Source organism: Passer domesticus, chromosome 1, assembly GCF_036417665.1.
Source record: "Passer domesticus isolate bPasDom1 chromosome 1, bPasDom1.hap1, whole genome shotgun sequence".
NCBI classification, from domain to species: Eukaryota; Metazoa; Chordata; class Aves; order Passeriformes; family Passeridae; genus Passer; species Passer domesticus.
In genome coordinates this window covers 86,789,095-86,809,957 of record NC_087474.1, presented here as the reverse complement: position 1 = coordinate 86,809,957, position 20,863 = coordinate 86,789,095, and the positions used below count along the sequence as shown (strand labels likewise).

Sequence of the window (20,863 nt, the reverse complement as noted above, 5' to 3'; positions counted from 1 at the left end):
AGCAGTTCTCAGGAAATGAAAATTCATTTAATAATAATTCATTTTGAGCAGTTTTCAGAAAATTAAAATTCATTACATTCAATGTAAAACAACTACACTGCAGATTATTAATCCAGCCCTGAGCTGGAGCACTAGGCAGGTACAGTCAGCTTCTGAGGACAGTATTAATCCTGGAGTTATGTTTTCCATTAGTGCATTTCTTCAAACAATTATTACTTAACCTTCCATTAAACTTTGCTCTCAAATTTTCACCTCAATAGTGCCAGCTAGAACTCCAAAACGCCCAGCTAATATGTCTGGCACCAGAACTGAAAACATTCAATACACTCCATCTTAAGCATTTAGATCTAGGATCTCCTCTTGGCTTCGACCAGTCAGTAGAATTGGAAATTGAAGATATTCAGATAAATGACGACGTCAACTGCCCCCAGAAATGAGCTGCACGAAGATGGGCAGCAAGACTATGCATGTACTTTCAGTCATAGGCATGACTACTCTGCCACATGATCCACCAAAGATATTTTATTTTTAAGTTAGGCCCACTATTATTTCAGAAAAGGCAAGTTCCCTGCTGTTCTTCGTTTTACAGAAGAAGACACACCAGCAAACATATCAGCATTTGATAGGTACCGAGTCCATTTTAATAGGAGAATCCACAACCCAGAAACCATTAAATCCCCCTTCCCATAACCAGTTGTAGGCAGCTCTCTTTGGAACTCAGAATCTGACTTGCATCCGGAAATGCATCTGCTTTGTAGCATTGTTACTCATTCCTGTCTTGAGCATCCATTTTGACTTCATCCTCTGCAGGTACTGCATGTCACGCTGCTGAGCAGAGATGGCCCCTGCAGGGAGAGAAGGAAGAGAGATGGATCAATGTCTGCCACCTTACTTACAACTTGTATGCAAACCAGCTGACCTGCCCATGTACTTCAGCAGTTACCTATCGGTTTTCATTCCCATACTGGTATACTTCTTTCCAGTTTTCTCTGGGAAAAGCCCAGCTCCCTCTACAAATATCCATGACTGTGATTAAAGCAAAAGGTTGTTTTGCATTCCAAGTGTGATTCTTGCATTTCAAAAGTGGATATAGACCAAAACTCTGTTCCCCTACTGGAAAAGCATGACTCATGTTATATTACTAAATAGCAAGAGTAGTGACTCGGTCAGGTATAAACCAAGAAATCTCAGGAAGTCACCAAGCATCACAAAGAATGGAAGGAAAAGCTTGCACAGAAGCTGCACTGGATTTTAGAAATAAACTTCCTATATCTGCGTGGATGTCTGCAGGAATTAAAATGAACCGAGTGGAAGACAAAGTACTGCATAAACCCCACGTGTCAAGAAAAGTTGACCTCTGGAACCGTACAGTGCTGACATCCCCGAGCCTCCTCCTCTGCAAAGCTCTCCCACTGTCACTCACCTGCCTGCCCTGTCCAGCCCAAGGCCCGGTACTGCTGCAGCACCCGACCCACGGCTTTCCTGTTCTTTGCAACAGCCACGTCTCTTGTCACACCAAAACGCTGCTTGTAGTACCTCATCAAGGAACGGTGACCCACTCTGGCACCTGCCCACAGGAGGGGACATCTTATTATCCATCATGAATCAGCTTCTGAAATGGAGCACTCAAGCATGTTGTGAGAACTATGGAAAACCCCACTGCTGAGAAATGTTATTAAAGGGTCCAGAACCTTAAAAATTTTAGGATTGTTAGGGAACTCAGTGTAATCACTGTAAGAGGTGCTTGAAGAAAAAACAGAAAATGTGCTGCTATTCAAGAGGCCCTTAGCTCAGATAATAAACAAGCAGTTATCAGAAAAGAAAATCTTAATTAGTGGAATGAGCAGAGAGGCAAGTAAACTTACTGTTTCAAGTAAACAGTGAAGCCACTTGCTGACATTCAGGAAAACTTGTGTAACGGGAGAGTTGGCAGCATTTTCAGAATGAAAGGGCTGAGGGCCCCACATACAAAACCACCCAAAAAAAAAAAAAAAAGTGAGAGTGCCAAACGCTGAACTAGAGAAAGGCCATTTAATAATTTAATTTACTGAACTAGTTTACTGAATTTGTTGGGAGCTGGCTCTCTACAATAAACTCCTATACTAGATAACTTAAGTTCTAGCCTCTCCAAGCTGCACTCAAACAAATATGGAAACTCTTGTTGAAGTAAACCATGAGTCACATAATGAAGAGATAAAATGGGCAAAGCAACCCACTGCTCCAGTCCACATGTCCATCAGTGCTGAAGAAGCTGAACTACTCGGCAATGAAAATAATGGAAGGTGAGGACACAACCCCAAAGACACTTAAATGCTAAACTTATTTCTCCCTTCCCAGAGAAAAACACAACAATGGCCTGTGCTGCAGGTACTGGAGGCAGATATGGGAAGTGCAGAGAAAGTAAGCTGTAACACAAACCCTGTGCCCACCTGATGGAAGGATCAGCTCCATGGTGTCATCATCATAATCCAACTCTTTCTCTGCTGAGTGCTTTCCAAGACCCTCCACATCTTTCCCATCCTCGTGATCAGGATAACTGCTCCTGTGGAAGAGCAGCAATACATGGATTAAACATGGAGAGCAGCCACAACTATCCAGACCCACTCTATGAAAGAACCATCATGCAGAGCTACAGCAAGGCACAAACATTGTTGTGTTTCACCTGCCTTGGTCTGAGAGTTTCTAATGGCAGAACTTTGCCCTGGACAAAGCCTGGAGACAAGGAACTGCTTTCCTCCACCCTGTTCTGCAACTCAGCACAGTTCTGCTGCTGCACACTTAACAGTGATTTATGGTGAAAAGCCACCACAGTGCAGGTCACCAGCTCTGCACAGCTACTGAACAAGTGCAGTAGCTCCACCTGTCACCATAATATGAGGTATTTCTGACCAAAATGAACACAGCTTAGCATTGGTTGCAGGAAGTTCAACAAGAGGCCTCTAAATCACAGCAACTCCAGCTACACAATGAAACTTATGTAAGAAACCTACAGTAGGTCTTAAATCCACAATCTGTTTAAAAGGTAGTGGGAAAGACAGTTACGACCTTTTATGGCCTTGCTGGTGCACTGAAAGCTCAATTCAGTAACAGCAGACATGCAAAACAGAATTCAAAATGTACTTTGATATAGGACTGGTAATTATGGTCACAGAAGAAGACAACCAATCTTGTTGTTACCATCACCTAAAAGAGTGGGGAACCAGCAATGCAAAATAAGTACTGGAACCAAAACACCACTAAATTTTAAGAATGAATAATAGTTTCTAATGTAATAGTTAACTGTTCTTTTGTCTGTCCCCACCTGTATACCACTCAAAGAGAAATGACCTCACCTAAAATCGTAGAAATCTGCAAATTCCAGGGCAGCATCTCCATCTGTGAAGAGTTTGCAATGGCTTTTATCATTCATATGAGCCTGGACCGCTTCCGTAGAGTAGAAGGATTTCCCCTTTTCATTGCACCAGATGCAGATTTTCCCAACGCCGACTTTCTCTCCTGCAGAAAACATTGGTACTTCTAATGGTCTGAACAAAATCTCCCCAGTCAGTAATTAACATTTCTGTGACAAAGCCTTCCAAGTTTGCAGGCAGAGAGACTTAAGAGGAGCCTTGAGCCCTTAATTTCCAGGATAGCTCTGCTGTTCCTATGCCTTGACCATATGTTCCCACCAGGGACAAGTCTGGCCATTTAAAGATTTCTTGTGACAAGGTATGGGTCATTCAGTATTCTCAATAACAGATTTCACACTTCTAACATGTTTTTCTGTCAAATACTTCAAAATTATTTTATTTGCATGATTATTTTTAGACTTGAAGGATGATACTTTTTTTCCTTTTAACTCTCACAAGCACTGTAAACCAAAGAGATGAATTCTTGTGACTCACTGGTAGAACAACTGAGTTCATGTGATTATTTTAGCAACAGAATTCTGTCCCAAATTTCACATTGTCTGAACAAATTTCTCAACATCAGAAATCCATGAGAGACCTGCAGGGTACATGACCATGTTTGCTCATCTAAGTTTTCTCTCATTCTTCCCGGAAAGCCTGTGGTCCTGCTCATGATCAAAATAGTGACAGCACCAACAAAAAAAAAAACCACAAAAAAAACCAAGGAAAAAAAAAAAAAACCAAAAAAACAACAACCCAAACCAAAACATTTAGTGTCATATCCAAATGAAAATAAGAACTATCAGAATAAAATTATCCTGACAAAAAGGTTAGAGAACATCCAGTCATACCAAGATACTTGATTAGTCCTCTGAGATCCACAAGGTACTCTATGTCTGGAATGAAGAAGCTGTGGATTTTTGTCATATGCGCCACATTTTTTGTGAGAGATCTTGAGTGATGGGAACAGAACAAGCAGTCTGTGACTGGTATGGCCCCAACAGCAGGAATGCTTTCAGCCTCTGCCTCCTGTTCCCCTTCTTCTTCTTCCACACTTTCCATCTCTTCATCAGAGCCAATGTCTTCATCAGAATCCATATCTTCCCAATCTTTTAAAGGAAGTTTAAAAAAAACCCAAACATTTATTTTATACTTTTCCCAAGCAAAATACATCCCAAATAAGTTAGAAAAAGCCATCATAGAACGTAGTGCATTTTTTGTTCTTACAGCTAAGTGCCACACAGTCACTTCCAGGTGTAAGAATTTACCATGGCCAGTAAAAGACATTTCTTTTCAAGACACACAGCAAAGCACAAGGTCACTCATAAAAACTGTTGGCAGATCTGATACTTTCGCTCCTCCACTTTCTCAACTATTAACACTTTACTGCTGCTTCTAGGCCTTAAATTTAATTCACCACAGTGCAGAAACACAAGCATGGCTCATTGAAAATAAGACAACTCTGGTGGCATCAGAAAAACATTCATTTCCAGCAGTGAGGAAAACACATTCCTGTTCACACACTTAAAAAAACAGTTAACATTCAGAAACCTCCAAAGATTTACTCAATCCAATCTACGCCTAACACATTAACACTAGAGAGGTGCAAACTGGCTTCTTCTTTAGGTGTTACAATGTATGCTCAGAGGTAAACGTTTCTTCTCATCTAGAACAGATTCACTGAACTGCAACTGAAATTTCAAGAGCACAAAACTGCTGTAACAGATGTAGTAACGTGACACAGGGGTTTCAGAAGCTGGATTGAAGTTCCATCTCACTCATACCTGTTCCCGTGCCTCAGCTCAATCACCCCATTCTACTGCTCCAATAGATGTGTTTGGAGCTGCACTGTCAACTGCAGCACTGAAAGCATCCAGGTTAAAAATAACTCTTTTCTGGAAATTCTGAAGCTCGGATCTTTTCAGCTGTCTGCTTTCCAGACTGACCTCCAACACAGAGCTGCATTCATAGGAAGAGGCCACTGGGGTGGCAACTCTCAAACCCATTTTAACACAGACATCAACATGCTGAGAGGTGACGCCACACAGCCAGGTTAAAGAGCAAATTTTCTCCTCTGGTCTTGGTGGGTAGAGGAAAACAAAACCAACCACAGTCCCACCTTCCTTCAACAGATCAGGAAATGAGTTAGGATAACAGCAAATAATCATAACTGGATTTTTGTTCACTTATTTTTCAGAAGTAGTTTTAGGGTAACCTGTTACATTAACCTTCTTTAAAGGAAACTTCCTTTGATGTTTTATGTGGGAAATAGTGCTCTATTATATAGATATGCTAGTGACTATTTATACTCAATCTCTACATGCATTAGTGTCTGTCTGTAAGCTGAACAGCTGGCAGTCCTGATACTAATACAGAGTCCTCGACTGCAAACATGGGCCAACCTGAACTCCTTTGTTAAACTGAAAATTTAATCAACAGCAAGACCTTTTGTGATGGAAAATCCTGCACTGCTACAGAAGTAGGAGGAAGCTTTTGCTCAAATCATAGCTTACCCCAAGCTATCTTCTGTCAGTGTATTTACTGCCTTACCTTCCTCATTATCCTCTTCTTCCTCTGCCTGTTGCTTGGCCAGCTTCCTTGCTTGCTGTTCAAACCACTGCAGCCGTGGAGGTATTTCTGGTCGTTCTTTGCTCTGGGACAAGCTGGTGCTTTCCCTGGAAACTGGAGAGCTACTCGCATGACTAGGAGGTAGAGGTGTCTTCTTTGGAGATGAAGATGGCTGGGCTCTGATGGCTTGCTGAATAGCTGTGTTCATTTCATCTTTATTTACGCTCTCTGGGGCCAGCCCCTTTTCCAGATTCTTCTCATTTAATATTTTCACCTTCTTGCTGACAGCTTGGACAGCTTTCTTCTCCAGCTCCAGGTGCTTCTTGGACTTCAGGTGATTCTCATAGGCATTGAAGGTGGAGAACCTCTTGCTGCACACTGTGCAGTAAGTGGCAGTGATTTTGTTCTGCTCCTCTGCTACTGCTCTCTGTGCCAGGACTCTCTCTTGGAAATTCTCAGCAGTAACAGGAGGCATGTCAGCCACTTTACGCTTCAGGTTGTACCTGTGCCAGTCGGTTTTGTAATGGGCACGCTGAATGTCACCATCCTTGAAAGCCACACGGCAAGTGATGCAAGTGTAGGTGGCCATTACTAAAAAATGGCAAAAAAATAAAATCATGTTAAAAAAAATTAAGTAACAGACACAAAAAAGCCCCAACACCTTCATCCTGACAACCTTATTTTAAGACAGTGCTAGACACACAGTTCTTGCACAGAATTACATTTATTAAACACCATCAGCAATGAGTGTGGTATTCAGGGCAGCAGCAAGAGAGGAAACTTATAAATAAAAGACTTTGAGTTCACTTGTACCACAACAGCAGCTGAGCATCCCAGCTCTGGATGCAGAACTTGCTGTGCCTGCTGGGATTGGGTTCATGAGAGGGCCCCCAGTCCCAGCACCAGTATTTCAAAAGCTCTGCACTTTTCACTGAAGATCAGTGACTAGAGGTTCTTAACAAGCTCATCTTCTGCCAACTGTAAGACTTTGGGGAGACCAGTGATTCCACAGAAACAAGGGTAAAAAGGGAAAACCTGCTTACAGGCTTATTTTGTATCTTCCACATCCTTATTAAATGGCAAAAAAAAAAAAAGTTACTGCATTTAAAAATAAAGCCTTCTTAGCTACTTTGGAGCAGCGCGTGTAGTGTTGACAACACTTTACCCTGCAGAGCTGTTCATCTGGAGATGCAGTCAGTCATGCCTAGCCCTTGAAAACCTGGTCTCCCTTCGCTTCCCACCATCCAGCCAACCCATGTTACTGGGGCTGGGACAGGACAACTGCAGAGCAGTGACCTCCCACTCATGCTGTCCTTTCCAAACCCATACATTTCCTTCCTTCTCAGTGCTTAATGAAATTTTCCTTTTTTTTTCTTTTTTTAACAAAGTTGATGGAATTTCTTGAATGCTGCAAAATCAAAGAGCAAAAAGAGTTTAATCTGGAGATCACAGAAAGCACCCTCATTGCTTAACTGATTTAGAAAAACTATGCCTTAATCTGGAGAAAAAATAAATAATACATCAGGATGAGGGGGTCTGAAAGCACGGAGAGGAAGAGCAGCCCTTCCCTGAAGCTACTAACAAGGAGAAGCAGTGATAGAAGTCATAAACATGTAGAGTCAAAACACATGCCATGAAATGCTCATTCCCTGGAACCACTGGGATCCTTACTTATTACTGCTTGTGCTATCTACAGTGTGATAGTGACAGGGGGGATGCAGCAAACGAAGGCCATATAATCTGGAGTACTATAAGCATCTGCCCAGCATGACAGACGCTTTTTGTGTTTCAGAGAAAAACGTGTTCTCCGCCCACGGAGAGATCCCGAGTATTCCCTGAGGCGTTTCCCTGCCACCCGCAGCGCTCCCGGCCCTTCTCCCCACCCGAGCACCAACCTTTGCCACAAACCAGTGACTCAGAGCCACGCTGGCTGCTGGTGACAAGCCCCTTGCAGGACGCCGTTCTGGTCCCTGAGGGACAGACAGAAGCCGCACGCTGCCTTACCACGGGGCATTTAAACCCACCCAGCCTCCTCCCGCTCCGTTCCCCCCACCCGAAGGAAAGCAGCTCAGGAGAAGAGATTCGTACTCCAAGAGAAGCTAAAGCCATAAACCTTCACCTCTGTTACGTGAGACGCGTTTACACCACGAACTGCGCACAACAGAGAAATCCCGGGCAGTGGCACACCACCTTCCCACGTCCGCCTGCATTTCCCATCCCGCCTCCAGCCCCAGCACCGGGGCCCCGGGCCCTACCTGCTGTGGGGCTCAGCAAACCAAACCCCAGGCACTCGCAAGCCCAGCCAAGCCCTTCCGGCCAAATCGCGGTCTCTCCTGAGCTCTTTATTACGGATGATTTTTAGCTGCCTTCGGGTGGATTGAGCTGAGCCCGTGTCCCTGATCCTGGCACAAGGCCGGCGTTACTACACGGACAACAAAATTCGGGCAAAACCTACAGATAAAAAAATGAAAAACAAAACCATGAGACAAGACAGGGCGCAGGCAGCAGCCGGAAGCCAGCAGGCCAGGCGTGGAGCAGGCCGGGCTCACAGGGAGCCTGCATCCCAAGGGAGCAAAGCCGGCTCGGCCGGGCCACGCCGCCTGCCCCCCGCCCCCGCTACCCTCACTGGCTCGGGCCGGTCCGGTCCATTCCATCCCATTCCAACCCATTCCATCCCATCCCGTCCCATCCCGCCCCCGATTCCCGGGACACGCACCGGCGGCCGGCGGAGCGGGCGGTGCCGCGCGCGGGGCGGGGCGCGCGGGCAGGAAGCGGCCGCGCGGCGTCCGGCGGGAGCGGCCCGCGCGCCCCCTGGCGGCCGGAGGGCGCGGGGCGGGAGCGGCGCCCGGGACGGACGGGACAGGGCCGGGGACGGGGACGGGGACAGGGACAGGGACAGGGACAGGGACAGGGACAAGGACAGGGATAGGGACAGGGACAGGGACAGGCACAGGGGCGGGAGCGCCGCCCCACTGGGCCGTACCCCAGGGTGGCTCTGCGCCTTCTGTTGGGCGGGTTTGTGTTTGTTTTGTTTCTTTTTGTTCTGTTTGTTCGGAGTTTCTGTTCTGTTTGTTCTGTTTCACGGAGTCAGGTTGGAAAAGATGTCTCCTATCGAGTCCAACCTATGGCACTAAGTGCCACGCCCCGTCCTTCCTGAAACACCTCCAGGGACGGTGACTCCACCACCTCCCCGGGCAGCCCATTCCAGTATCTGATCTGAAGAAATCCTTCCCGATGTCCAACCTAAACCTCCCCAGTTGCAGCTCACGGCTGTCTCCTTGTCCTATCACAGGTTACCTATCACAGGGGGAAGAGGCCGAACCCCACCTGGCCAGAGCCTCCTTTCAGATAGTTGTAGAGAGTGACAAGGGTCACCCTCTTTGTTGTTATAGGGTTTATTTCCATTTCTGGGAGCAAACACACAATGAGATGATGAGAGATAAAAACTAACACATATTTATTAAAACAATCAATATCATAGTTCCATGTTTACAAAACAGTGATCAGGCAGGTAAAGTGCTGCAGAATACTTAAATACGGACATTTTGTAATTCTCCAGTTTCTGGTTGCCTGGGTGGGGGTTACTCACAGACTGCGACGCTGCTCATGTGCTGAGAACAGACGTGGAGACTACAGGGATTTATTTGTTCAGAAGGCTGGGACAGCCTGGAGAAAGTGCAGAACAAACACAGAACAAGTAGAACGAGTATTTCCTCAGATCTGTTAATTTGGGTTGCAATTATTTAACCTACTCTGCATAGAATAGTAATTTTTTTCTAACAAACACAAGAGTGGTCAGTAGGTGTGTGGTACATACGCACGGAAACTTTGTGTTATGGGAACGGGTGGTTTTGCACTGGATTTGACACACCAAAGGCCACCAATCCGATGGTGATCCTGTCACTTGTGTACTGACACAAGGGGAAATTTTCCGAGTACAAAAGAGTGACCTGCATCCCTGCCCTGACACACATCTTTTTTTTCCATCGGGATGCGTGAAGAAGCCACTGCAAGGCACAAGAGGATGAGCCCTTTGCTGCCAGGTACAAACACACACACAACACAAGCAGCACCGATTCCAGGGCAGGATCACACACTCTTACCCCATGGCACTGGCTCACACTAAGCCCTCTGTGCTGCCCGTGTGCCTTTTGGCTGGAAATCACGTCCAAGGAAGCTTTCCATGGAAAAACTGTATGTTTCAAAGCTATGTGTTGCCTTATATCCCCCTGCCTGTCTTCCTGCCCAGGCATTCCATTTGAAGGATGGGAAGGTGACAACAGCGCTTGGTAGGAAAGACACTGTAGACCATTGTGACAGGAATTTTTAAGGAACTGCCATTTCTTGGCTGCTGCTAAAATACAGCAAAATGATGTTTTCTCAAGGGATTTCCAACTGAGGGCAGTGTGGAGAGGATCCACAAAGGAGAGAAACATTGTGTTTTGCTGGCGAACTGCTGGCAGTGGAATGTATTGTGTCCACGCAAAGTGTTTCTTACATGTGGTTGTGTGGAAGGGAAGAGACCATTTCCTGCAGAAAATTAGACATCTTTTTACTACCTGAGGAAGAATATTAAATGTTACAGAATTACATCCTTCCCATTACACAGCGTTTAGGTGTTTGAATGTAATTAATTATCACAACAGCAGAAAAAAAATTTCTAAAGACTCTCAGATAAGCAACTATGTCCCTAACTTTAATGATTAACTCGTTCAAGTTTTGGTTGTTTTTTTCTTTCTGAAAAAAAAACAAAACCAGAACCGAGAGTCATACGGGAGAAAAATCAATCTGTTTACCTATCTTGAAACCAGAAAATGGGTAATTTACAAAAAGTCTGAGAAACTCCTCCAACTGCTTTTCTTTCTGATCTAATCTATTATTCTAGAAGAGTGCCCCTGTGTTACATACTTTCATAACCACAAGTATTTTCCATAAAACAACAATAAAGTGCAAGCTGTTACAATGCCACCATTGACAGCCAGCTAGCCTGTCCTGCCAATCTGCTCCAGAAAAGCCTGTGAAGGACTGCTCCCTCCCTGCCGCCTCTCCCTGTCCTGCAGCCTGTTTCCCCTCCTGGCACCAGTACTCCTGGACAAGGAAGCACACTGTTGTTTGGGCATCCTACAAAGCTTCATCAGCAACTTGGATTTGTACTCTTTTAATTGTACAGATTGTCCTAAACGTGCGGCAAGGAAATGAGGCTTTTAAGTCATCTGAGAACCATTTAAACTCACTGATTTTCTAACAAAAGCTTTTTTTAATTTTGGTTGGGTATTTGATGATTTTTGAAATTTGTTTTTTCCAAATGAGAAGAACAACCTGGTTAAAGCTAAAGAAGAAACTTAGCAACTAATGCTGTGGAAATGATGTGGGCCATGTTTTCTAATCATTTCCAGAAACTCAGGTGTTCAGATATTATAATTTGAAAGCTGTGTCTTGTGGGATCTATATCCAGCATCCACTTATTTCATAATGTATTTGATAATGAAGGCACAGGCTTACCCTTTTACTGGTAAAGGACAGCAAACACAGTCAATATGCATTACTGACACAAAAAAGCACAAGCAACAATAAAGCTAGTGTCAAAACATCTCGGCATCCTTCCTTCCTTCCTTTTGCTATACTCTTTTTGGCCATCTGCCTATTCTTCCACCTCAAAAGGAAAAAAAAAAAACAAAATGAAGTTAATTTCAAACACAGGTTTACCTACACATATATGTTAGTGGAAGATTTTTATCATCTGTTGCTGTACTTTTTGAGGGTCCTAGATGACAGCATTTACCTCTTCAAATGCCAGCAAATGGAAATTTATGTGAGTAGTATGAGTAGTAGTAGCAGCTGACATGGTCCCTCAACTTTGCTAATGGTTTACATCACATTAAAAAAACTAGCTTTATTTCATCCTATTTCTTGGATTACTATTTCTTGGTATTGCAATGCAGTTTTGTCACAGGTGAACAAAAAAGCCCTAGAAAAATAAGTCATCTGCTTGAGATCCCATGCCACTCACTCAGCATGTGTGGACTTTAAACTGGCAAATAATTTAAACAAGTTCTTTTTCTTTGTTTTAAATTACATGCCAAGAAGAAGATTCTGAGTGTCTTCTCTAGCAACTGACCTCACCAAATGCTTCTAAGTATACTAAAATCATCACCTTGCAACACAATTTTTGCTGCAAGTGGAAGCAGCTATCATGGGAAAAAGAGCCAAACCAAAACCTACAGAATCTCAAATTAAGGAAGTGGCACCTAAAAAGCCTTTTTGCCTTTTTTTTTTTTTTTTTAATCTCTAATCTCTACTCCAAACAATAACTACCCTCACTGCTCCCGAACAGGTTGTTCAGTTTACACAATATTAACTTTTGAACATAAAAATTCATTGGCTGACTTCACATGGGCAATACTGCCAAGGACCAGACTCCATCAAGGAACACAGCAGGTGGTCAGTCATATAACATGCCACTTGACAGCTCTACAAGCCTATAACAGCAAAAAACTTGGAAATGCATCACCATATCCAAAATAATTCAAAGGTTTTAAGTATGAAATCTAGGGGGTTTTATAGCGTTGCACACATATTTAAACTTGAGTTGTGCCAGTTAATGTGTTTCATATACAGTAGATGCACTACACATAATGCTAACTGCAGGGATCCTTACTTTTTGGTAGGATGGAAGGAGGTGAGATGCAGTTAATCTCACTGCAGCCCTCTGATAACTTGCCCTCACAATATGAGTCATTAATTGTATTACATGATTGGAAAACTAGAGTAAATAAACTACTGATATTGGAAATTTGGCTCAGGACCCCAAAATAGATGGTTGGCAAAAAGGTAAAAGAAACCTCTCCCCCAACTGTTTTGAACAACTGACTTCCACCACACATCTGCAACCAACAGTGGATAGAGAATTCATTTCCATGCTATTACATTGAGGTATAACTACCAGAAACATTAAACTATCAGTATTAGCTGATACTTATCCAGTTAATTCACTCTGCATAAGGGAAATTATTACAACACATCTAAAGGGATAGTTAAAGCTTACAGCTCAGAATTTTCTTCTCTTTTTTTTCTTTTTTTTTTTTTTGTTTTGTTTGTTTTGTAGTATTTGATGGTATTTTTTTTGTGTTTTATGTTTAGTTTCTTCTGTGTTACCAGCTGCAACTTCAAGGTTAATGACTTCCAAGCAGATTTGAAAGGAAGCCTGAAGACTTTTTCTTTTCCTGGGATTCTGCTTCTTGACCTTGTGAAAGTCCCAATTCTTTCTCAATCTGCTCTAGCTCAGACTGGTCAAGCAGTTCAAAATCATCAGCTTCCTCTGTGTCTGTCTCCTCGCTCAAACTGGGCGCTGCCTGTGAGGGACCTTGCTGTAGGGACTGCAGCTGGTCTTTGATGGCAGCAGACACCGCAGCCGTGATGACATCGCCAGCAATTCCACTCATTAAATTAAAGGTTTGGTCACTGGTCAAAGGCAAGGACAGCCCTGCAGTGGATGGTCTCTCTTTACTCTGTCTGGAAGTATGATCCGCCTTGACATCAGTTTGCTCTTTCCTTCGTTTCTGCTGGGTGGGCAAACCGATGCTTGAGTCATCATCATCGTTTGTGCCGGCACCATTTTCTAAAGAGGGAAACTCCAAAAGGTCTCTAGTGAAAGCTTCTTCATGATCACTAGGTCGGTCAAAATCTATTACAGGGTTAACAGAAGAAAACAGTGTTAGCACTCACAAAAGGTTTCCCAAAAGGCAGCCACACGTAACAATGCGAGTAGAAAGTGTTCCTCTGAATACATTTACTAATCCCTACTCTAGTAGTTCTCTAGTGGAAGGAGCTTTGTGTGACATCTAAAAAAAAATGGTTTTGAGGTCATAAACCTAGCGCCACAAATCAGCTGGTATCAACCTAACTATTTGAACAAAGTAACTTTTTTAAGCTAACTTTTTTAGGCATCTGTCTGTAATGAAACAACCCATGCAAATCTTCAGCACAGCTATTTCTAAATATACCAACCACATGAAGTCCTAAAATTTATCTCTCTTTACAATATATATAAACTACAAATATGTAAACATGTAAGATGTGTTACAAGCTTTTAACATGCATATAGAGTAACAAAAAGAATCTGTTTAAATAAAGATATAAAACCAATGTAAAGACTAATTTCTTTTTCCTTTCTTGGCCAATGTTTGTATTAAAAAGGAAACAGAAAATGGAAACTCTACAGATGATCAGAATTGTTTCATGTTTTCAAGAGGATAAAAAGCAGGATGTAATCAAACATTAAATTTTAATGGCTGCATTAATGAATGACACAATATTTGTTATTAGAAATGTGTAAAACATACTGTGGAGTACATGGCCTGTGGAAGAGGCCTAAATTAGCACAAGCGAATACTTGCAAGTATACACTCAAGTATTTGAATGAGAAGGCAAAATGTTTGAACTTACTCTCTGCGAAAACAAGCAATAGGAGCTTGTTGTAGGAGCATTTGTAAGGGTTAAGGAAATAAATTCTAAAAATTACTCCTATGAAATTTTCTCCATTTTCTTTAGGAAAGACAGGCTGGGAAGGTGAGGAGGAAGGGTTGTGCTGCACGCAGAGTGGTGGCCCAAATGCACAGAGCTTTGACAGGAGACGAGCCAGTCCTCGAATGCATCCCATTTGGTTTTGCACTTCTGTGTATGTCCCGTTTGCTGAAATGCTCCATGGAGAAGAACGGATGTTATTTTTCACTTAGCAAGGCTTTGAATATAGTTTTCCACATGATCCTTACAGCCAAGCTGCTGAGCAAACGGGGTGAGGGAACTGTAAGGTGGGTGGAGAGGTGGCCAGACTGCAGGGGTCAAAGGCTTCATCAGCGACACAAGGTGCAGCTGGAGGCTGGTTATTGGTGTCTACCACAGGGACTGAAAACAGCACTGTTCAAGGTTTTTATTAATGACTTGGATGACAGGCTGGAGTGCACTCTGCAAGTTCATGGGCAGAAGAGAATTGCTGTGGGACAGGTGTATGTGATATTCTGGAGGTCAGGATGCCTTCAGAGGGACCTCAACTGGCTGGAGAAAGGAACAGGCTGAAAAGGAACATAGGAACATCATGACATTCAACAAAAGCAAATGTGAAGTCTTGCATCTGGGATGGAATACCCTGTACAGCAGTACAGGCCAAGGGCAACAAGAAAAGCAGCTTTCCAGAAGAAGATCTGTGGGGAGCAGGTCAATGGCATGCCCTTGCAGCAAGGAAGGTCAACCACATACTGAGCCGTAGTAGTAAAATTGAAGGCAGAAAGACAGTGGAAGGGATTTTCCTCCTCTATTCAGCAACTGAGAGTACATATTTAAGTACTTTGCCTGTTTGTGACCTCTCCGGTTCTAGACAGAAAATGGCACACAGGACTGAACCCCCTGGAGGGCCAGCATGATTAGGGGGCTAGAGAACAGGATGTATGTAGCTGAGAGAATGGGCCTCGTTTGGCCCAAGAGAAGGTGGCAAAGAGGGATCAGTTTACCTACTGAATGGCACAGTAGAGAGAAGATGGGCTTGACTCTTCTAGGAGATGCACAGTGAAAGGATCAGAGTAGACTGACACAAACTGGAACATGGGAAATTTTGACTCACTGTAAGAAAATAACTTTTTCACCATGAGAGTAAGCAAATACTGAAAAAGACTTTCCAGGGAAGTTGCTGAATCTCTACCACTAGAGATGTTTACAATTCAAGTGGTCACAGCCCTGAGAAACTTCATCAAGCTTTAATGAAGAGCTTTGAATCTGCTTTAGATAGGAAGATAGATGAGATGAATAACAATTGCTTTTTATAACATAGGGTTCTGTGATCATACAATAATGCCTATTTATAACTTGAAATATTAGGAAAATAACTGGAATTATTAATTTGGCCTGTAGTATCATCATTTACAGGCAGCTTTTCCTAGGAGAAATGCAAGATGAGCAGAGCAACAGATCCCCAGGTGAGATAACACCAAACTACTGTTGTCCTTAATCTTTATTACAGCAAAGTGTTTACTGATAAAAAGTAAGAATTTTTTTCTGGTCAAGATCAAGCCAAGTGCTTGAGAACTTTTTCCTAGTCCCAGTCTTCATAGGCTTATTTCTGGCTGTCTTCATTTCTAGTAGTAAAACCTGATAATACTTTTTTTAATTACCTGTTTAACAAGTCAGTGTAGTCACTGTGTCTTTCTTAGCATTTAATTGCTTAGCTTACCCACAAAAGCACTGATAGTAATTTTAAAAGGTTTACTTCCTTAAAAAGCTTGGTAGAAGAGAGTGCTACATCTAGCATTTATTGAATGTGTGGGTTTTACCCAGTACTACATATTTTTTTAGACACTTGCTGATGTACTTGAACATTTTTAAGATGAGGACAGTTCATACACAAACTGTGTCCAAAACTATACAAAACACTAAGATTAATTTCATTTCAGAGAGAAAAGTAACAGCCCCAAAACCTTTCGTCCTCCAATTATCTAATTATCTAATAATTTTGAGGTAACTTGCACATGTGGATTCCACTGATGATCTAGATGAAGCTGTTACATACCATCAGATGTGTCTGTCTGCGGAGAATAGCCCTCGGATAAGTTAAAGGTCCCATTATCGGTCCAGGATACTTCTGAGACATCTGTGTCAGACACTGACAGCTCTTTGGCAACAATTGCAGGACTAACCTACACAGAAAACAGTCCCATACATAGTATTATTACATTTTTAAAAAATCACACTACAGAAAGACAATGCTTAGAGACTGAACAAAATCCCTCTTTTATGTCATAGCAACATATATCACCTCCTATTTAAGCCCTAATTGAAGAAATATGAAAATACTGTACAATGCTTAGAAGTGAAGCATCCCTCTTTGTAATAACTAAAGGCTGTATTATACTAAAGAAGCATAGAAAATTCCAGTTACTGTAATAAAGCAAAATGAGCCTGCAAATACAAAATGTGCATAATGTAACAAAATGAGTAAACTTGGACCAGAAAAACAAGCCCAACAGCTATAAGACCATCAAAAATTAGCTGAACAAAAAGACATTGTCCTTTACCAATTTATTGAACAATATTTAGTTATGTTAGATACATATTTTTATCCCATGGGATTTTTTTTTCCAAGCATAAAATCACCTCCAAAGTAATCTCTGTCAAAGTCAGGTTTTATACACTCCTGATCAAATACTGCGTAATAATTCCTATTAAGATGATTTTTTAAATATCAAATGGTATTCTAACAGAGAAACCTTTGCCATACAGTCATTTAGAATACTAAAAGAAAAATAAGAAATTTTGGGGTTCTCATATATATCTAGAAAGATGTTATAGATAGTATACCTATTTGCACCATCATTGAAAATTATTAGACAAGTGATTACAAAAATATCTGACAAATAACATAGAACCACTACAGTTTTCTATTAATATTTCCCTTTTGTATTTTAATTTGATAAAAGCCAACTGTAATTTCAGTGTTGGAAATAAAAGTAATTACCTTTACTTTTAAATATTAACGCAATCATTCTACAGCCAATACAAAATAAACACATTCTTAGCTCAGTAGGCCAATGAAACCATTACCTGAAGGGCCAGAAGTCACAAATGCAGTAGGTTGATTAGTATAAGGCTAAAGGTGGAGACTATGAATCACTTCTAAATCATACTGCTTAGTTCAGGAACACAGCCTCCTGGGGAGGGCAAAGTCTTCCACAGAAGAACAGAGACAGCAATCTAGATAGCCTCCCATTATCTATATAGATTTTAAAAGCAAGACAGGGCTGACTGAAAAAAAGTCACCTTAGGACACAGAGCTGATATGTCTAATTCACTGTCATCTTCTGTGGGTTTTGTTTTTGCTGTTTCTGAAAGAAAAAAGATATATTTTTTATCCTACTCATAACAATGGATTTCCAGGTTCAGCGTGTGTTCCCTGTCACACAACTTGTGTAGCACAATAACTCTCCACCTGCTGCTGCAGTGCATCATTTATTTGCTATGCTACCAGGGAAACAAGCCTGACTGAGAGACTGGCTGCTTATCAAAATACAGCAACCACAGTGGAATAAAGAATGTTATTCTGAATACATTCCAGTAGAACTATTTACCTGCATTGTACTTCCTTCAGGAGTCTCTGTTGCACACTAGAATGTCATCTGCCCTGGCAAACAGATATCTCTCTTTTAGACTACACTGCTGGTAAAATGCACAGGTGTAACATGTTGTTAGAACAGGCTAACATAGTTATCCCACCACATTACTTTTACATGAGAACGTGCAATTTTCTTGATAATTGCATGTAATCTTCATTCACAAACCCCTTCTTCTACCAACACCCAGCTACCCTGCATTCATAGTCATAAGCAAATATGCATACAAAGCATCCTCTGAAGTCAGGTAGAATGTTGCTCTTTACAGATAAGCAGAGATACAAATTTTGCCTCCTCTGTCTGAGAATCTTTTAAACCAATATAAAAATGAAAAGCACAGTCTAAGTGATCTTGGTTGCTTCTTCCTGGAACTTGCTGTTTCTTCTCTTGTGCCAACACAAGGTTTGTGAGCCAACGTGGTGAACCCAAGAGGCAAAGCAAGGTAGGGAGCTTGTCTGTGTTAAATTAAACTGGAGGATGAAATGCAGGAAAGAACACATCTAATCTCAACCATTTTCCCAGTTCTGGCTTATGAATTTTATTAAACGATAAGCTGATCTTTATCTCTGCCAGTTTCACTTAAAAACTGAACAAGTAGAACAATGCATGAAACAAAATTTCCAATGCATTATTCCTTATTTTCAATTACTATCACAATAAATGTAAGAGAAGGGGAAAAGACATGTGGTGGTTCTCCTTGGGTCTCGGAACAGCACATTGTATAATGAATTGTATAATGGTTACAAGAAATGCATGTTTTAAAGCAGATAGTAAGTCTACTGACGTAGCAATTTAAAAGGATAGGCTACCTACAAGTAGTGTGACTACACTACAAAGGTTTAATTACCAAAACTGAAGCACACACAAGAAACAAACTAACACTGTTCATATAGAGATTTTCCTTGAAATAGCTTTATTGCTTAAAATCGAAAAGATTCCACTATTACAAAGATATTGTATGAGATAGGCAAGATTTTGTTTTAAGTTGATTCCTCCCCTTTCCACATAGAAACTTGGATTAATTTGTAGCTGCTATCCTGTGGCAATTCTTATATGCTTTTTGAATATTTAGAGAAGAAATTTTTTTTTTTTGGCTGGAGGGAGTTAAACCAAGGCAGATTGAGATACAGGAATAGAGTTTTGAATCTTACTGAAAATTCTGTTATGTACTTATTTTGAGACCCTTGAATGAGTCTCTCTGCTGGGTAAGTTTGCCTTATCTAAAGAGAGATAAGCATTGCAAGCTTACAGCAAGTAGTTTTTTTTCTGAAAACTTATAATCAGTACATCTAATCACATACAAAGAGCTTGCCTTGTTTCTTTCCATGAAGTAATAACTTTTTAATTATCATACCCAGACATTTGACATAAATTGTCAAATTTATGTGTTATTCTTATAAAGCTAATAACAGTAGCCAGGTTCAAAGCAAGTAATATATCTACAGTTGGCTTCTCAGGACAAACCAAACTTTCTGCAAGGTGAAGAAAATGCTCTGCATACAGAAGTAAAATAATATTTTATAATAATATGTGAGACTATAATTAACTACTCACCAGATCTCTCTTTTTTCTTCTGGTTGATATATTCTACTATTCCAAAATCTAGTTTCATCAGAACACCCTTTATTTTGCTGCACAGTTTCTGTCCAAATTCATTGCACTTAAGGAAGGGACATAAAAAGGCACACAATACTGTGATAAAAATGAAGACAGAGAAAAAATGGTATTGAAATATTGCTGTACAAGAAGTAACTCAAAAAGCTTAAACAATGCCTTTGTATAAGATAATTACTAACTTTACATAATACAGTTAGTTTTACATAAAAATGCATTGTGAAATGCCCATGTCAGACACTTTGAAGGTAAAATCCAGTTTTCAGGAGCCATTCCTACTCATCACAGAAAATACCATTACATTCATACCAACTGACACCTTTTTTACTATCAGTAAGACACAATTTATTGTCATTATAACATCTATCATTACCTTGACTTAGTCTGATTTTGACATCTTAACTTTGACAAAAGTGACTATACAACATTGTGCCAGAATCAACACACTGAAAAAACTTGTAAGCTGACTTCCATATGACAAAAAATTCTAAGAAAATTATTTTTTATATCTAACCTAAATTGACCCTCCTTCAGTTTAAAACCATCACCTCTTGTGCTATTGCAGCAGGCACTGCTCAAATGTTTGTCCCCAGCTTTCTTGAAAGCCCTCTTTAGGAACTCAAAAGCCTCTCCCCAGAGTGTTCTCTTCTCCAGGCTGAACATCCCCAGCTTTCTCAGCCTGTTTTCATAGGAGAGGTGCTAGGGCCCTCTGACAATCTCCATGCCCCCTCCTTTGGACTCAACAGGTCCATGTCCTTTCTGTGTTGGGGACCCCCAGGACTCCAGGTGGGGTGCCACCAGAGCAGAACAGAGGGACAGAATCCCCTCCCTCCCCTGCTGCCCACGCTGCTTTGGATGCAGCCCAGGACACGTTTGGTTTCTGGGCTGTGAGTGCCCATGGCTGGGTCATGTCCACCCATTCCAGCACCCCCAAGTCCTTCTGGGCAGGGCTGCTCTGGATCTGTTCATCCCTCCCAGCCTGTGTTGATATCAGGGTTTACCCTGACCCAGGTGCAGCACCTTGCACTTGGTCTCGCTAAACCTCATGAGGTTCTCATGGGCCCACTTCTCAAGCTTGTCCAGGTCCCTCTGGATGGCATCCTGTCCATCTGGATGGCATCCTGTCCCTCAGGTGCA

At 41.8% G+C, this 20,863-nt stretch overlaps 2 protein-coding genes across 9 annotated transcripts in view; both read right to left on the bottom strand.

Moving 5' to 3' along the window:
- Positions 1-612: 612 nt before the first annotated feature.
- ZNF622 (zinc finger protein 622) lies at positions 613-8,739 on the bottom strand. Of its 4 annotated transcripts, none has more exons than XM_064428023.1 (8): positions 8,674-8,739; positions 8,213-8,408; positions 5,940-6,548; positions 4,241-4,498; positions 3,333-3,495; positions 2,430-2,542; positions 1,424-1,567; positions 613-845 (listed from the first exon to the last, which is right to left on the bottom strand). In XM_064428023.1, exons 3-8 carry the CDS (start codon positions 6,544-6,546, stop codon positions 718-720), a joined length of 1,413 nt encoding a protein of 470 aa, XP_064284093.1. In that variant the 5' UTR covers positions 6,547-6,548; positions 8,213-8,408; positions 8,674-8,739; the 3' UTR covers positions 613-717. The 4 variants fall into 4 exon arrangements, with proteins under 4 accessions (XP_064284093.1, XP_064284114.1, XP_064284104.1 ...); XM_064428044.1 differs by lacking the exon at positions 8,674-8,739 and adding an exon at positions 8,578-8,596; XM_064428034.1 differs by lacking the exon at positions 8,674-8,739 and having other exon boundaries at positions 8,213-8,566.
- Positions 8,740-9,397: 658 nt separating this feature from the next.
- RETREG1 (reticulophagy regulator 1) overlaps positions 9,398-20,863 on the bottom strand; it is a 65,283-nt gene continuing 53,817 nt past the window's right edge. For all 5 annotated transcript variants that reach the window (XM_064428069.1, XM_064428058.1, XM_064428068.1 and 2 more), the window contains 4 exons: positions 19,667-19,804; positions 17,763-17,827; positions 16,516-16,642; positions 9,398-13,641 (listed from right to left, as the gene is read on the bottom strand). In XM_064428069.1, coding sequence (XP_064284139.1) covers positions 13,130-13,641; positions 16,516-16,642; positions 17,763-17,827; positions 19,667-19,804 — 842 coding nt within the window. In that variant the 3' untranslated portion in view covers positions 9,398-13,129. The remainder of the gene's footprint in view (positions 13,642-16,515; positions 16,643-17,762; positions 17,828-19,666; positions 19,805-20,863) is intronic.

Excerpts from the sequence above, each read along its gene's own strand:
- ZNF622 (XM_064428023.1), bottom strand. The coding sequence starts at position 6,546 with ATGGCCACCTACACTTGCATCACTTGCCGTGTGGCTTTCAAGGATGGT. Across the intron at positions 3,496-4,240 it reads AGGACTAATCAAGTATCTTG|GAGAGAAAGTCGGCGTTGGG; the intron begins GTATGACTGGAT and ends TGTTTTCTGCAG. Across the intron at positions 2,543-3,332 it reads GCAGATTTCTACGATTTTAG|GAGCAGTTATCCTGATCACG; the intron begins GTGAGGTCATTT and ends GCTCTTCCACAG.